We start from the raw sequence: 16960 nt of genomic DNA on the forward strand, positions 1-16960 counted from the left end.
CGAGGAAGACTCAGCAATTTAGCAGGCCTTGAGCAACTTAGTGAAACCCTGTCTCAAAATAAAACACTAAAAGAACTGTGGCTCAGTGGTAAAGTACCCCTGGGTTCAATCTTGGTATCAAAGAAAAAAGACATATAGTACTTTGTTTACTTTTAACTATTCTTTCTTTAAAAATGTAGTTAAAAAGCTCCTATAAGTTAACCGATAAGACAGGTTTTTAAGAGCTATATCCAATACAATAGGTATTGGTGATATGCAATCTAAAAGCCTAGCACCTCCCCTTTCCTTGGTAAGTCATTTGCAAATTCTGAAGTGATGTGAAAATGGTGCAGAGCAGACATCTATAATATGGTAAAAGGAAAATTTTACTATCAGTCTAAAGATCCACTTTGCTACTTCCTAGCTATATGATCTTAATTGAACAATCCTCTAAGCAAGTTTTTCTTATGAAAATTGAATGAATATCATTACCTCACCTACTTGCACTGACCAAGTGCCTGATATTTAAAAGGCATTCCACAAGAACAGTTAAATCTGAGATTGAATATACATACACACACAAGAGGGAACTCATTGTTTTCAGTGTTTTTCTGTTAGAGAAGAAACATTCTGACATAAGTAAATTGTGTTTACATTTACCTGCTGCTGTCCTTGCTGAGCCTGTGGGGTGGTCTGCTGATTAGCAGAATTAGTTGCTGCTGCTGCAGCAGCAGCTTGCTGCTGAAAAAGACTGGCGGGGTAGACTCCCCAGGGTGTGACTCCATAATACTGGTGAGGGACCACAGCTGGGCCTAAAAATAACAAGGGAAAGGCAAGGAAGATTAGACTAGTAAGAATTATCTCAGGACTTCCAAAGCCTATATCTGACCCAGTAGATCCTACCATAAAATATTAACTTAAAGAATACATTGGGTTGTGCTAGCTAATCATTAATTGTCTTTTAAAACAGAAAATATTTTATATAAGAAGCTTAAGCCAAAGTCTTCTGAAGTCAATATCATATTCCAAACCTAAAAAAGAGACACTGAGGGACAAAATTTTGAGATATTGAAAGGAGAAAAACTGACAGAACAAGTTCAGAGGAGCTAGGTTTAAGAACTGTTGGAGGGACTGGCCTTGGAAGAAATAATGGTTTTCCTATGAGAAAGAAAGGGTATGGCGTAGATATGGAAATGTTTATTGTTTGGAGAGAAATAAATTAAGGGTTTGGGCACTTAAAGTGATGACAAAATATGGATGTATCCTACTTTCATAGTAAGAATGGCACCTGAGAGGATTGACAGGACCCTGGTGCATCCTTTACTCCAGAAGCATGAAAATCTATCAGTCTTCTGACAAAAATCCCCAACACTTGACTTCCACTGTTCAATTTCAAATAGGCTTGGTTTTCTTATTTCTATTTTTTAAATTGCAGAAGTTTTTCAACACAACTACATTCAGACACACTGATATATGAAATTTCAAGTCACATGTAGAACAACCACCAAAAAAAAAAAAAAAAAAAAAAAACCCAGGACCTTGGTTATAGACTAGCCAATATCCTAAACAAAACTAAATATTCTGTTTTAATCTAAATGATCTGTTCACATTTTCTGGCAACAAGCGACAGCTATAGTCTCTGCCACACAGGATAGGTAGCAGAGATGTAACAGAGTCATGAAAACAGCAACATGGATGTGGCAGAACTCTTAACCACAAAAGCTGGTGACAAGAGACACCAAGGATGAACATTTGTCAATCAAGAAAAGAGCTCAAAAAATAATTTAAAGCAAATAATAAAAAGTTAAAATGATTTGCTGGGGATAGAACCCAGGGCCTCACGTACACCACGCAAGCACTCTACCACTCAGCTGCAATCCAGTCCAATGCTTTGGCATTTCCATCTTGGTATTTTCTATATTCTTGGGCAGAACAAAAAGTTCTGTTTATAAGCAAAAGGGCTTATAAACACTATGTGAAACGGTATACCTGTGAAACACTATACCTGGGTACATACCAAAAGTGTTATTCAGAAAAGTCATGTTTACAATAGGAAATATTATATTATAAGCAAAATATTTTTAACTTGTCATTACTACCAAATTGAAGAAAAATAATGGTGGGTCCCCAAACTCCTCTGACTAGTATTCACATACTAGTAAATTAAAGAAAACAATGAGAGGAGAAAATGAAGACTCTACCTGTGCCTTAGTTTCCTCACTTGTAAAATAAATACTAATAGGTGTAGTGGTATGGCCATATTGACCTTGAAAGGATGGGTTGCAATCTGCAATGAAAATCCCTGGCTCCCCCAAGAGCCAACAAAGTGATCCTGGACAGAGTGTGCATTACTCTTTAAATTTTCTCAACTAGCATTTCTACTATTTCACCCTGGTCATGTGGCCTAAGATCGAATTTAGGAAGACATCTTGGGATGATTAATTCAGTGTTTCTCATCAGAGTGCCTACTTCAATTCCTGTGTGAGTGACACCATAGCTCCATAGTTTGTGAGTTAACATCATGTGTGAAAAGCACTAAGGTCACCTTCAGTCTGGCTCAGCATGAATACCAAAAAAAGGAAAAAGGAAGAAAAAAAAACAAGATTCTCACCACCAAACTAGCATCTCAATGAGCTTAAGTATGTCACACCTAAGATTAGCTCTGCTTCAAATAATATGTTAAAGCAGTGGTGGAAAGGACTTTAAGAAAGTAAAGGCTAGATAACTCAAGGTATCGTGGTCAATCTAGATGACAGTAAAATGTAAAGCCTGGAGTTAAACCTGGTTACAAACCCAAACGTACATTTAGATTATATGACCTCATACAAGATATCACTCTGAACTCAATCTCCTAATCTGTCAAAATATTCTCTGACAACACATATGAACAAAAAGCACTCAGGACAATGCTTATAAATAGTTAAGTGTTGAGCAAAGACTATTCTACTACAAAGAGCTTTTCATTTTCCTCAAAAACTAGAACAGGGGACCATCTTAAATATGCTCCCATGATAAGGAGGAAAACAATTCTAAAGAAAACCTAAGAAATGATGTTCTATACTGAGTTCATAATATCAAATTATGTCGTATAATAAATGAAATTTCAGACTGGGAATGTAACTCAGTGACAGAGCGCTTGCCTAGCAAGTGCAAGGCCCTGGGATTGATCCCCCAGCACCTCAAAAATAAACAAGCAAGGAAAATTTACTTGGCTATTTAGTCATGATAAACAAAATTTGAAGGAACGAGTCCCCAAAGAATGCTCTAGAAGATGTTTTATATGTCCTAATGTTAAGCTCAATCACCCATACACAATAGCCCCACTGTGGTGGTAACATCTGTATCAAACAGAGTCAAATAGGAAAGTCGCTTTCTTTTGAAAGATTCAGTTTCAAGAGAAATAACATTCATGAGCTTCTCCACAACAAACAAAAACAATGCCATAATCAGTGATGAAAAAGAACAATTATCATGGGAGGATTTCTGAAGCTAAGAATGCTAGCCAAAGAGCATCCCTTGGGGGGGGGGGAGAACTGTTCACTACAGAAGTTTAAGGTGTCTACAGACTAAGGCCTAATCCAGTGCAGTACCTGCAGCAAACTGAAATCAAATCAATATCACTATGGTGTGAGCCTATGGCTACCTATTAAGAGGGGAGAATGGTGCACAAGTACAGGCCTACACAAAGAATGCCCTATACATAGGGGATAATGCCAACCTGAGCTCATCCTCAAAATTATCAGGTAATGTCTTAAAAATACTAATACCAAGGACAAACTCCAGCACCCTCCAAGAAAAAGTAAACCCATAAAATAAGAGTGAAAGGACTAGATTTATGTTTAAAACCATATTCCTGAAAAAATTCAGAAAGGAGGAGGAAGAAAAAGAGGCACAGAAATTAGGAATATGTAAGAGAGACCAGTTTAAGAATCAGAATAATTGTAGATGAGAAGGACTAAGTAGACCTACCTAAGGAGAGAAATTCCTAAAATATAAATGAGCTTTGCGTGAGTCCACAGAACCACAAAATACCTATGAAGGGGGCAGGTGATAAATTTGCTTTTGGAGTCAGAGGGACCTATAATTATAGCTAAATAGAGATATACAACTAGCAGGTGGGGCATTAAAAATCAAGACATGTTTCTGTTGGGAGACATGGAGTTGGGAGTTGCATGCCCATCTCAAATTGCTTTAGCAAGTGAGAAAATCCCTCATGCAGCAGTATGTCTCACCTAGCGTCGCTGCTGCAGCCAATCCAGCTGTGTAGGGGTCCGTCCCTGGGGGAGCAGCACTGATGATGTATGGATTGGGGACAAACGCAGCGGGAGCTAAACCTGCTGAAAACATACCTGTCAGTAAAAACAAACTTCACCAAAACTGCAACCCTACCAGACACCTATGGCTAGAAGTTCAGGATATAGATGATTGGGGGTGGGGGGTAAGATGAGAGTGAAGAGGAATTTTACAAAGATAAAATAACCACTACACTAAAAAATTATGGTGATATTTATCTAGTCCCTTTTTGTTTTTATCCTTTGCTAGAGAAATGCTTAAGTTAAAACCATACAGTTTTGAATTTGGCACAATTTAATTGTTAAAATCTTAACAATTAAATTTATTTTACTGTTTTTCACTGTTTCCTTCTGTTCTTTTTCCCAGGGCCTTATGCATGCTAGGCAAGTGCTCTACCACCGAGCTATATTCCCAGCCCTTAAATTAATTTTAACTCAATTATTAGACTAAAAATATTGATAAAGTGGTACAGAGGGAAGGACTTGCTTCCATTTAAAACAATTTTCCAAACAGTTTTCCTCACAGAAAACATGTAGATGTGTAAAGTCTACTATATGCAAGTCTACAATACTGGGCCCAGACAAAACTTCATGCTTGGCTTTAATTTAACTAGTTTACAAGCAAATGAGTGTTTTCTTCCACAGCCATACCACATTCAAGTCTGGTGATAACCCTTCCACTCAATCATGCCATTTTGGCACATTAAAAAAGTAAATAGATAAAAATCTCTACCTATACTTGTTTGGAGTTAATGGGATTATGTTTTGAAGAGACCTTTAAAAGGTCTGGGAAGGAGAAAGGTCAAGGAGCTAGTACCAAATGTATATCAAAACTCCAATAATTGCTACAGAAAAAAGGACACATCTATTTAAAAACCAACCATTACCTAAGAATTTTTTGGTGGTTTTTTTTTTTTAATTTTCAGTGCTTAGAAGACGGATTTATAGTTACAATTTGCTACTTAATAAATAATACTGATATAATCATAGTCTATACAATGTCCAAACCTTATCAAAAGAGCTAATGCTGATCACTACTCATTTCTATAGTAAATACTTAAATCCTGCAACAGCTGAGGCAGGATACTAAGGAAATCTTATGAACTCAGGTCTTAATATGTCAAAAATAAAGAATGTGGCCAGAGACAACTAGACAAAATGAAGCGGCCATTTACCCTATCTGTGGGTAAACGTCTAGACTTTTGTCATCAATCTAAACCACTGGGTTTCACAGCATCCACTTATTCTTAAATGGGGGCCACACCTTTAATTAAGAGAGCTATCAGCAAAAGGACTTACCGATGTGAGGTTGATGTGCAGCTGCTAGTGCATACTGCTGTTGCTGAGCAGCTGTCAACTGCTGGACAGCAAGCGCATTAGGTCTTTGGAACAGCTGAGGTGAGAAAAAGACATGGTACAGTTAGAGAAACTGTCTAATGAAGTAAATTTAAAATCTCCTGACAAAAAAGGTCAATAAATCCCTAATGAGGCATGATGCTTTTAACAAAAATGGATGTTCTCATACTCCATTCCATTCCCATGATATTACATGCTTCATAGTTCTTCTTATCTCTTTATTTACCTCAGTTTGTCTTCCCAGCTCCATGGGCTGAGCTCTTCACAGGTTATATGTTCCCTGAACCACAAATATACATATGCAATCTCCCTAATGGTGTCAGCAAGTCTACAGGTACTGCCTGATTCAGAAACGGGAAAGTGGGGAAAATAAACTACAAAAATGAACTGCCCCATTGCTCCTAGTGCTACTGTCTCTCTTCAGGTCTTTGAAGACCCCCCAAAATGCTCTGAATTCTTACATATTCCCATTTAGGAAGAGGATATGAAAAGCATTTACTTGGTCCTCTGGGCTGCCTCTTCCTGGGAAAATGGTACTGGACAGTTCACCTGAAGTAGCAATTTGTCTTAATGAGTAAAAATTAAAACTACCCAACCTTGGGGGGGGGGGGGCTCAAGAGTCTCCAAAGACCAATTTTTTATATACAAGGAAGAAGACAAAGAAGTACAGCCACTATCACCCAGTTCATATGAAAAATATTCAAAGACCTTAATAATAAAAATATCCTGAGATTCTACCTTAATAGTCACTTATTCAACACACATACAGGTAATAGCACTGTGCAAAAAACTAGGGATACAACAGTGAATACAACAACATGGAACCACTGTCTTCATGAAGATTACATTTTAGTATGAATAGTGTTGTTATAAAAAAGGAGGTGTTGGTAATTTTGTTCTGAATCACCTGCCTCCAAAGGATCATGCAATCAGACTGAGAGCACTTACTGAAGGGACCTGCCTCAATAGGATCCTCAACTTACCTGCTCTTTCTATAGGATTCTTCCACAACTCCGCTGATATCAACAGATAATATATAATAGATACCAAAGATTTTGAATTACAGGCATATTCATTAAGAGATCTGATTGGTTCAGACATTAAGAAATAATAGCATACAACCGCCTCAACCTAATCATCTTCATGAGTGTTCTTGCTGTTATCCTAGCAGTGGGGAGCTTTCATCGCATGACTTGGCTACAACTATGCCTCAAACACACACGTAAACTTTTAAAATACAAAGAAATCAAAAGCTAACTATTTTAAATGTACAGGCTGACTTTATCTATTAGCTCTTTATATACATTCATTCATTTGATGAGGGGGGTGGTGGTGACAGGGATTGACTCAGGGACATCGGGCCCCTTAGCCATATCCCCAGCCCTACTTTGTATTTTATTTAAAGACAGGATCTCACTGAGTTGCTTAGTGCCTGGCCATTGCTGAGGGTGGCTTTGAACTCACAATCCTCCTGTCTCAGCCTCTGGAGCTGCTGGGGTTATAGGCATGCACTATCACACTCAGTTCATTCACCTTTCTAAAACGAGAATAAAATCACTCTGATTTTATACCAATGTCAAAGTAACCATTTACGTACATTTCAAAGTACTTTTTTAAAATTTTTTATTTTCAAAGGTTAATGTTACAACAAACCTTCACTGTAATGCAGGTGAAGAGGATAAAGTACTAATTTATAAGCATCCGCTAAATATCAAGTTGTGGAACACCCTAGAGAAATTGAATCTATTAACAAACATATCAAAACACTTGTCCAGCCAGATGTGGTGGCACACACTTATAATCCCAGCTACTCAAGAGGCTAAGGCAGGACCTAAGCAATTCAGCGAGACCCTGTCCCTTGATAAAATATTACAAAAAAAAAAAAAAACAACAACACACACACACACACATACACACTTGTCCACTCCAGAAAGAGAGTCGGTCACAACAATTTGTAACTAATTTTGATTTTTTTCAATTTGATTTCACATTTCTACTTTACCTAATGAACAGTATCTCATAGTATTTCTACAAATACTATGAGATACTGTCAGTCTACCCAAGAAGGGCAGCTAGGAGTGAGAAAAAAGTAAAGTAGGAGAAAGTTATATTTAAATTATTGCCAAAGTTGTAAAAACAACTTGTAGCTTGTAGTTCAGCTAAAGCATCTGCTACCTCTTCAAAGGGTCCCTGAAATTTCCTGGCCTAAAAATTTTTGAAACATTCAACATCTCAGTCACTGCTCCTTCTATACCCTTCTTTATCCCCACTGAAAATAAAATAATTCATCATTGAACTTTGAAATTATTAGATAGGCACTATGACACAGATCATCGGTTCAAAACATAGATATATCCTGACTTATCAACCAAAAAACAGTAAACTACTGCCATTCTGCTTTGTTTATCCTCATTTTGTGGATTTTTTTCAGTAGTAATGTAACGTGTGTGTGTGTGTGTGTGTATGTATATATCTGCAAATATACTTAGAAATACATAATATGTGTGAAAACCATAAAAGCCACCATATCTAACATACAAGTGTGGCTCTCACCATCATGCTACCCCATTTCCTAGTAAGACTACTACTTTCAGTTAAAAGCCACTAGCCTTACAGAGCCCCCATATATTCCGTGTTTGAGAGCTGAATTAGGGATTATAGTTAATAGGGTATTATTATTTTCTTGAGAGCACTTCGCAGTAAACAATTTAACAAAAGTAAATTTGTATTCACAGCCAGCTGATTTGATTATAAAATAGACTACAGCAATTTTGGCACATTCTCTTTATGTAAATGGTACATTAACTGGAAATACAGAGTATTCAAAATGAAATTGAGTAATTGGCAAGTGGGAGATTCCAAAGGATCCTAGAAAACTCACACAAATGCCATCTGCTGGGCAAGACACCGAGCTCTGCTTTTCATGATTTTCACAAAGCAACCCAATAGTCTGAAACTAAGAAAATACTGAGAGTTGGGGGAAATGTTTATTAAAGGTCGGTATAATGACAATGTGCTGGTGTTGATTAAAATTCACTCAAACAAAATCAATGAGTTGTTTTAAGAGTCTGAATGCATGGGAAAATTTCAAGCATTGGGGCTTCTAGTAGACTCTGAGGCATAATAGGATTGAATACTCCTACCGGCCCCACCCCAGGTACTGGGGATTAAAACCAGGAATACTTTACTACTGAGCCCCAGTCCTGCTTATTTTTTGAGACAAGGTCATACTGAATTGGCCAGGCTGGTCTCAAACTCTCACTCCTCTAGCCTCTGCCTCCACCTCCTCAGTAGCTGTAATTACAGGCATGTGCCACCATGACTAGTGATAATTTGGGATCTTGATAAACAAGCTGATCTGACTCCCTTCTCTATCACTTACCACATGACCTTACAAAAGATACCAGTCAGCATTCCAGAAGGAAATTTGGGCAGCTCAAACCACTAAACATAGTACTAACCCGCAGCTGGCATCTTGTATTAAACAATAAATAAGCTACTACTAATACTATTTAAGAGCTGCTTACTATTATTACTGTTACTATCAAGAATTGTTGGCATAAGAACACTGTTATTGAGTTTTCTGAATCTGGAGAAGTAATACCTAAATGAGAGTTAGAAAATATGAAAGACGATACCTACCCACACCCCAAATTAAAATGCCATGCCATCCCTGACTTTTTACCAGCTTAAGGCAACATACATAGTGGAAAGGGAGTAAGAGCAAACACCTTCGAGACCAGGAAGCCTGGGCTCACATCTCATTTTCACTAGTGACTTGCTCTATTACTTAGGGCCAGTGACTTCTGACTCTCTTGGTGCCTCACTCTCTAACATGGTAACAAAGTATCTAACCCACAAGATGTTAAATTAACACAAAGAAAGTGCTTCACAAGACATTTATGTGGGATGTTCTTTCTGATGAATGAGCAGAGTGCCCCTAAACACAACCCCTTCTGTGAGAATCACCCCTCACGGCTCCTCCCCAAGGGAGGGCAGGAATTGTTTCTACTTTTTATAGTATGTGCCTTTCAGGGAAAGCTATGAACAAAGTTAAATTTGAAGGAAAAATAACTCCATATCAAAAAGCTCTGTGTACAAGGTCCAAAGGAAATAGCTTGAAGCTAGAAACCAAAATAATATGAGATTTGCATAGTTTACACCAATTGACCTTCAGCACTGAGCATAATCCATGGTCCATGTCTTTAATCCCAGAGGCTCAGGAGGCTGAGGTAGGAGAATCACAGGTTCAAAGCCATTCTCAGTGACTTAGCAAGGCTGTGAGCAACCTAGTGAGACACTATCTCAAAATTTATAATTAAAAGGGGGAGGGGTCAATTCCTGGGGCCAATAAAATTAAGTAAAATAAAATATAACCTTCATTAAAGGCGTGTGTTTTAATTTTCTCATCTGTAAAGAGACAACTAATGCCTTATCTCAGGAGTTGTTGCCAGGATTCACAGAAAACCCTATTAATAATGGGATTATAAAATAAAGGGGGGGGGGACACTACTGTAATCCGAGTTCAAGGCCAGCCTCCTAAGTCACTTAGAGACATGACATTTTAAGCAATTTAACAAGACCCTGTCTTAAAAAATAAAAAGGGCTGAAACATATTTCAATGGTGAAGCATCCCTAGATTCAATCCCCAGTATCAAAAAGTTAAAAAGTAAACTAAAAGGGGGTGTTTTAGAGCTTCTGTTTAAAGGTTCTAGATCAAAGACTAATTTTTATGATATTATTTGAATAACTGCAATCATAAACTAATGGATACAATAATTCAGGGGCACTTTAATAAGGACATAACAAACCATAGGTCTAAATTTAAAAAAAAAAAAACTTCACAGTTCATTAGCAGGTAAAGAATCTGTTTCCAAAATAAATTATTTCTACAGTCTTAGAATAAACATATTCCTCCACCAAGTAAATGAATAACTTGGGGAAATTTATAATAAAATTTTAGCAAAGTCAAGGGACAAGCCAGGCACAGTGGCACACATCTGTAATCCCAGCAACTAGGGAGGCTGAGGCAAAAGGATCATGAATTCAAAGCCAGTCTCAGCAATGGCGAGGTGCTACGCAACTCAGTGATAGTGGTTCAGTGGTTGAGTGCCCCTCAGTTCAAACCCCGGGTCAAAAAAAGTAAAGGGATGGGGATGTAGCTCAGTTGATAGAGTGCTTACCCCACATGCACAAGGCCCTGGGTTCAATCCCCAACAACACACACTACACACACACACACACACACACACACACACACACTCAAGTGACAATAAAGATAAAGTTCAAATGACCCAACAACTAGTCAAATTCAATCTTTTACGAGTCTGCTACACTGTTGCAACAATAATAACTAAATGAAATTTTTCTATAATGTATATGAGACTGGGGATGTATCTCAGTGGTAGACTACTTACCTAACAATGCATAGGCCTGGGGTTCAATCCCCAATATTGTTTTTTAAGAAGTAAAATCTATAAATAATAGGCAATTGCAATTATATAATAATATATAAAATATAATACTGCTCACATGACATAAAAAAATGGTGTGAACACACAATGCAAGAATTATTCAGGACTGTTATCCAGGATTAAGGTGGCAATTAGAGAAAGTATAAAACAAAAAAAGAAGACGACTCCAGAGACATCAATGAACATTTCAAGTTGACAAAATGCCCTCAATTAAGGGTTCTTAACCCAAAATGTTTGTCTTAAGTGGGTAACATTGCATTTTTGTTTTTCATGGACATCTATCTGAAAGTCGTCGCTTTCTTCAATTATGATTAGGCAAAAATACATTAGCCATACACATGTGACTTTCACCAATGGGGGCAGGGGAGCTGGGCATGGTGAAACACACCTATATAATTCCAGAAGCTCGGGAGGCTGAGGCAGGAAGATCATAAATTCAAGACCAGCCTTGGCAACCTAAAGAGACCAAGAAAAGGAAGGCAGGCAGGAAGACAGGAAGAAGTGAAGGAGTGCTTAGGAATGTTGTTCAGTGGTAGAGTGCCCTGGGTGCAATCCCCAATATTGGGTGAGGAGTGGGAAAGGAGCGATAATAGGTATTTTATGTTATTTTTTGATTACTACAGACATTTCAAAATCTTCATTCTCGCTATAATAGCTAACACACCTACTTTTATTTCATGTATCATGATAAAAAAGCAAATATACCATTAAGTTTGGTTTGAATATCTTTTGATTTTTATTTTTTCGCAGTACTCCAGATTGAACTCAGGGATACACTAGCACTGAGCTGCATCCCCAGCCTGTTTTATTTTTTATTGTGAGACAGGGTCTTAGGAAATTGCTGAGGTTGGCCTGGAACTTGTATTCCTCCTGCCCCAGCCTCCCAGGTTGCTAGGGTTTTAGGGCATGCACCATTACACCCATCTATTTTTATTTTTATTTTTTTCCACCTATTTTTATATAATCAGTTTTCTTTGTAATCTTTCTTACACAATGTGCACACAAACACTCTGTGTTTTAAAACATTATTCTGAGAAGCAGTCCACAGATTCACCTAACTGCTAAAAGAGTTCATAGTGCTTTTAAAAAGTTAAGAACTATGGCTCTTACAATTAAATCTTAGAAGGATTAGTTGAGAACAATTAAGATGGGTTAATTCAGAATGATTAACAGTGACCAGACAAGCAACTTAATTATACAAACCCCAAAGTACACAATGAACTAAATGAAAATTACCATATCCATATTTGCTGGCTGCTCCATGGCATGTATCTCATTATAGATTGATATTAAGTTTTACAAAACCAACTTATTACACCATATGAAAGCCCTGACTGAAAAGCAACAGGACAAGAGAATTTTTATTTTGTCAATTTCCAAACCATATCCACTCATAAAATCAAAAATAAAGCTACACTACTATTTGTAGCAAATAACTCAAAAATGACCATCCCTTTCCTTTCCTCATTGAAGAAAGCCAAAATCAAAGAGCAGATCTGCAGCAAAATATGTGCCACTCTAAATCAATGTTTTGAACCCCCACAATCATTATTAGTATCATCTGAGACTTGTTCCTGGTTCTCAAGGGCTCAGTGACGTGGACCAATTACCAAAAGTCTCCTTGTCTTCTTCTATACTTTTCTAGTCTACAGTCTACCTGGGACCACGCCGCTACCATTCCCATCTCCATACTCTCTTCTATTACCGGCAAGGGTATACTTTCCAACTGTCTTTTCAAGTTTCTCTTGATCCTAATTGAGCTCTCCCCTGTCTGGTAACATTTGTGATCAATTAGATTAGCGCGTAATTCCTCAAATATTTCACAACTGTTTTCATACAGATAAGGACACAACAGTGAATAGTTAGTTGATTAATATGGGCAAGAGAATGTCTAAAACTACTTCTATGTAACAGCGCCCATGCGCCTATACACACACACACATTCGGCTGGGTGCAGTGGCACATGCCTATAATCCCGAGACTCAGGAGGCCAAGGCAGGAGGATCGAAAGTTCCAAACCAACCTCGACAATTCATTGAGACTGGGTCTCAAAATAAAATGCAAAATGGGCTGAGGTTGTGGCTCAATGTTTGAATGCCCCTGGGTTCAATCTTTGCACGAAACAAAACAAAAAACATCATGATAATTATTACATTCCTCCTTAAACATATTTTGTCATTGCCTATAAGGCAGCACAACAGAACTGGTAAGACGCAATACTATTTACTAAACACATTTCATCATTTCTCTTCAATTTAGACTCCTAGTCAGGCTGACCACATCTCCACTATCTGCTAAACACGTTTCTGTTAATTTCCTATTTCTAGCTTTAGTTTTACTGTTTCCTACATGAAAATTTCATTCTCCTATCTAAACAAGTCTTTCAAGGCACAGCTCAACAAACACTTCATCCACCAATCCTTCCTTCCTCAGAGACCAGAGCACACTCTGCTGTGCTCTAAAGTTCCCAGGACATATACATGTAGGGTCTCATTACTCATCATCAAGTGCTTCCTTGCACTATTTGAATGACAAGATGAGTCACAATCACTGAAATAAGAGCAAATAGCAAATCCTTCCACCATGTAAGGAATCTTGCTGTATTCATGAAAGATACACCTGGCTACAGATGAAAAGAAATGCTAGCTAGAGATTATAATCTACAGCCCACAACCTGTGATCCCTCTAAACTTTCCACAAAACTGTGTCCAAAAAAAAAATGTACTTTTTATGACAAAAGGGACCTTGGCTTTTGATCAGATGGCAACAGAGCAACCCTAAAAAGGACAAGTTCTGATCTAGGAAATAACTTTCTTGCATATCATATAGTAATATTATATTATTGGATGTTACACAATAACTTTCCAGTAATTTCCCTAAGTATACTATGGTCATTTTTCAGGTTCAAATTTTAATTTTGGGAAGTATATTAAATTCAGGAGAAACACAGAGATATAATAGTTCCCTGAAAATTTAGCAAGGCATAGAATACTTCTTGCTTTCAAGGAACTCACAATCCAGCATGGGCTATCAGACAAAGAATCACAACACAAGGCAGAACACAGGTAACTCCTTTTCTGGAGGAGATACAAAGTAAAATGAAGTTTAAAGCAGGCGGGCATGAAAAATTTTTGGTTTGGAGATAAAGAAAGGAGGTTAACAGTGCTAGACCTTGAAAAATTAAGATTTAAATTGGAAATGGAGAATGGAATAAAACATGATGAAAAGCAATAGGAAGAAAGATCGGAAGGGTAAAATATAAGAAAATGCACCAATTTCCAGTAGAAACGGAATTCTTCCTTCTAAATAATGGCTCTCTATAGGAAGCTTTGGGAAGCTGAAATTCTTTAAGATACTTTGAAGTCTTGGGACAGTGGTTTCCAGGTATGTTATTAGAGTGTCCAGTAGAAGAATGGGTAAAACAATCTACGCACCAAAAAAAAAAAAAAAAAACAATACTGATGGCCCATGGGACAAAACGACAATGATCACGTCATATGACAGTGGTGTAACTATAAATATACCCCTTGCCACATGGGCTAGTATAGTTATGGGAAGCCAGAACCCCAACAACAGATTAATTTTCAAAATAATGATGCTTAGTGCTAAAATAGGGCACACAGTAAAGCCACTCCTACTTTTGTATTTCTAAATAAGATAATTTTGATATAATCAAGCTAAACACTTGTGAGTTTCTGTTCAAATCCCAATAATTATCCAGCCTCCCAAAACCTGAAAAAATTATTTTCACACCAGAGATCAATAAATCAAAAAGAATTCTAACTCCCCACAATTAAGTGAAAAAGAGAACCAGATTTTTGTTCGTAAGAGATGAAAGACAAATTCTTCTTAAATAACAAGGGTGAGGTTGGGTTAGACCGGAAATGGAAGCATTGAATCAATAATGGTCATAAAGAAAGGCACAGAAAGTTGATTATTTTTATCAAGATAGGCCACCTGCTAGGGATCTACAGGGAGTGCTTGCAGTTAACCTCTATGGGAAAAAGTCTGCTAATTAAAAACTTAGGGTTGGGGGTGTAGCTCAGTGGTAGAGCACTGGCTCAGCATACACAAAGCCTTGGGTTCAAAACCCAGTACTGTCTTACCTCCTAGCCAAAGAAAACTTACATAGACATACACATTCACATTATTACACAAATAAATTTCTTTTGGTAAATTTCATATAGTTAGCTTTGTTATCTAGTTGTCTTATCAATCAAAAATCTACTATTTATGACAGAAACTAAAGATAAAACTAAAGATAATCTCAAAAGACCATAAGCTCATTTCCCAATAGAAACAGCATTTGTAAACTCCAGTCTCTTAAAACTAAAAGTCTATATTTATGTTCCAGTCAAAAACTAAAGAGTAACGGAAATTCATGGTCCATCAAACTGCTTTTGTGGTACTCAACAAGATGATGAAACTACATGCTCTCCTTTTATAGTTCAGACAGCTGATTTTTCTTAAAAAGAACCAAACAGAAGAATCACTAGGCCCTCAAATTAGCCCTACTGTGCCTTCAAAAGCAGAAAATACACATACAAAAATTTCCCAGAAACATTTGAATAAAAGAAAAGGACTAAGTAATTTCACTACAGATCTAACAGAATTATTTACATGTGTTTTTCTTTAATCACATTCTAACTTTTGAAGGTACCAGACTGTTACCAGTGTTATCTACAGTAACTAACTTAAAGTCAAGACTGATGAGAAGATTTGGCAACACACTCCTGATGGTGGTAGGTAATAGCTCACTATTTTAAAAACAAAACAATCCAGAAGCATCACAACTATATATATCTTCCAGGAAAGTAATTTAGCATCTCAGAAGGTTGTGATCCAAGGGGTAAGGTCACCTCACCCAATCTCCAAGTGATGAAGAGAGAGAAGAGCCAAAGGAAATACACAAAGAGCAAAGTGCTCTCTTGCCAGTTAACAGCACCATGAGAACTAGCTTTTGAGGGGAAAGACAGAATTTGTAAACCCCCACTTCACTGTAAGGATTAATAGGGCTGGCTAATGACAATCTAAAATCATGTCACCCTCCCCCATCCCCTCATTTTAAGAAGCTGAATAATGTGCTGGCTGGAGGGAGAATAGAAAGGGTGACAGAGACACACACAGTACCTGTTGTTGAGAATTGTAGTCAAAAAGTCCCACAGTTGCTGCTGCTGAGTCCACAGGCACCTGCGTGCCTGAATAATCAAACTGAAGAGGCTCCATGCCCACATGTTCCATGGGGTCCAAGGGTACACTCTGGGACTCCATGTTGGAGAAATCCTCCACAGGCTTGGCACCATTGGTGCTGGTCAGCTGCGCTAAGCCCTCAGAACCATTCTGGTTTGGACCCAGAAGATCCACTTCATTAGCAGAGTTCTGGCAATTACCAGGGGTACGGCTAAACAGAGAAAGTAAAGGGCATTAAACCTTATTTTGAGCAGGGAAGGACACTATAGCAACCCCATGTTTAAGGACAATGTCCTTGACATAGCTCATTATTAACAATGTTTAAAGCTATTTCAACAAAATACCCAGAGATCCTTTATAGTGCTTACAGGTAATATCCTCTGAAATGATGCTTCTATTGCCTGCCTTCCCACCTTCCCGCCCCTTAAATTACATTAAATGCTATTAGTTTACAATCCCTTTACCAATAAGTCCATATTTCAGGAATATATAAATTGAAAGAATTGCTGCCTGTGGCAACCATGAAAACACAGGTACCTACCAAGACACACATAGTAAAATATGGCCCCCAAAAGCAACATCTACTCTCGTAAATATAAAACCAACGCGAGAAGTTGGTTTCTAGGAGAAATTCCCCATCTCAGAGTGATTGGTATTACTGACCAATGG

At 37.6% G+C, this 16960-nt stretch overlaps 1 protein-coding gene across 19 annotated transcripts in view; it reads right to left on the minus strand.

The window, feature by feature from the left end:
* Pum1 (pumilio RNA binding family member 1) overlaps window positions 1-16960 on the minus strand; it is a 122433-nt gene that overhangs the window by 35467 nt on the left and 70006 nt on the right. For 8 of the 19 annotated variants that reach the window (XM_077791643.1, XM_026391610.2, XM_026391604.2 and 5 more), the window contains 4 exons: window positions 16232-16502; window positions 5571-5664; window positions 4212-4316; window positions 640-791 (listed from right to left, as the gene is read on the minus strand). In XM_077791643.1, coding sequence (XP_077647769.1) covers window positions 640-791; window positions 4212-4316; window positions 5571-5664; window positions 16232-16502 — 622 coding nt within the window. The remainder of the gene's footprint in view (window positions 1-639; window positions 792-4211; window positions 4317-5570; window positions 5665-16231; window positions 16503-16960) is intronic. The other 11 variants (XM_026391613.2, XM_026391612.2, XM_077791640.1 and 8 more) reach the window with 4 other exon arrangements.

The sequence above is a fragment of the Urocitellus parryii genome, chromosome 11 (genome assembly GCF_045843805.1).
Source record: "Urocitellus parryii isolate mUroPar1 chromosome 11, mUroPar1.hap1, whole genome shotgun sequence".
Classification (NCBI taxonomy): Eukaryota; Metazoa; Chordata; class Mammalia; order Rodentia; family Sciuridae; genus Urocitellus; species Urocitellus parryii.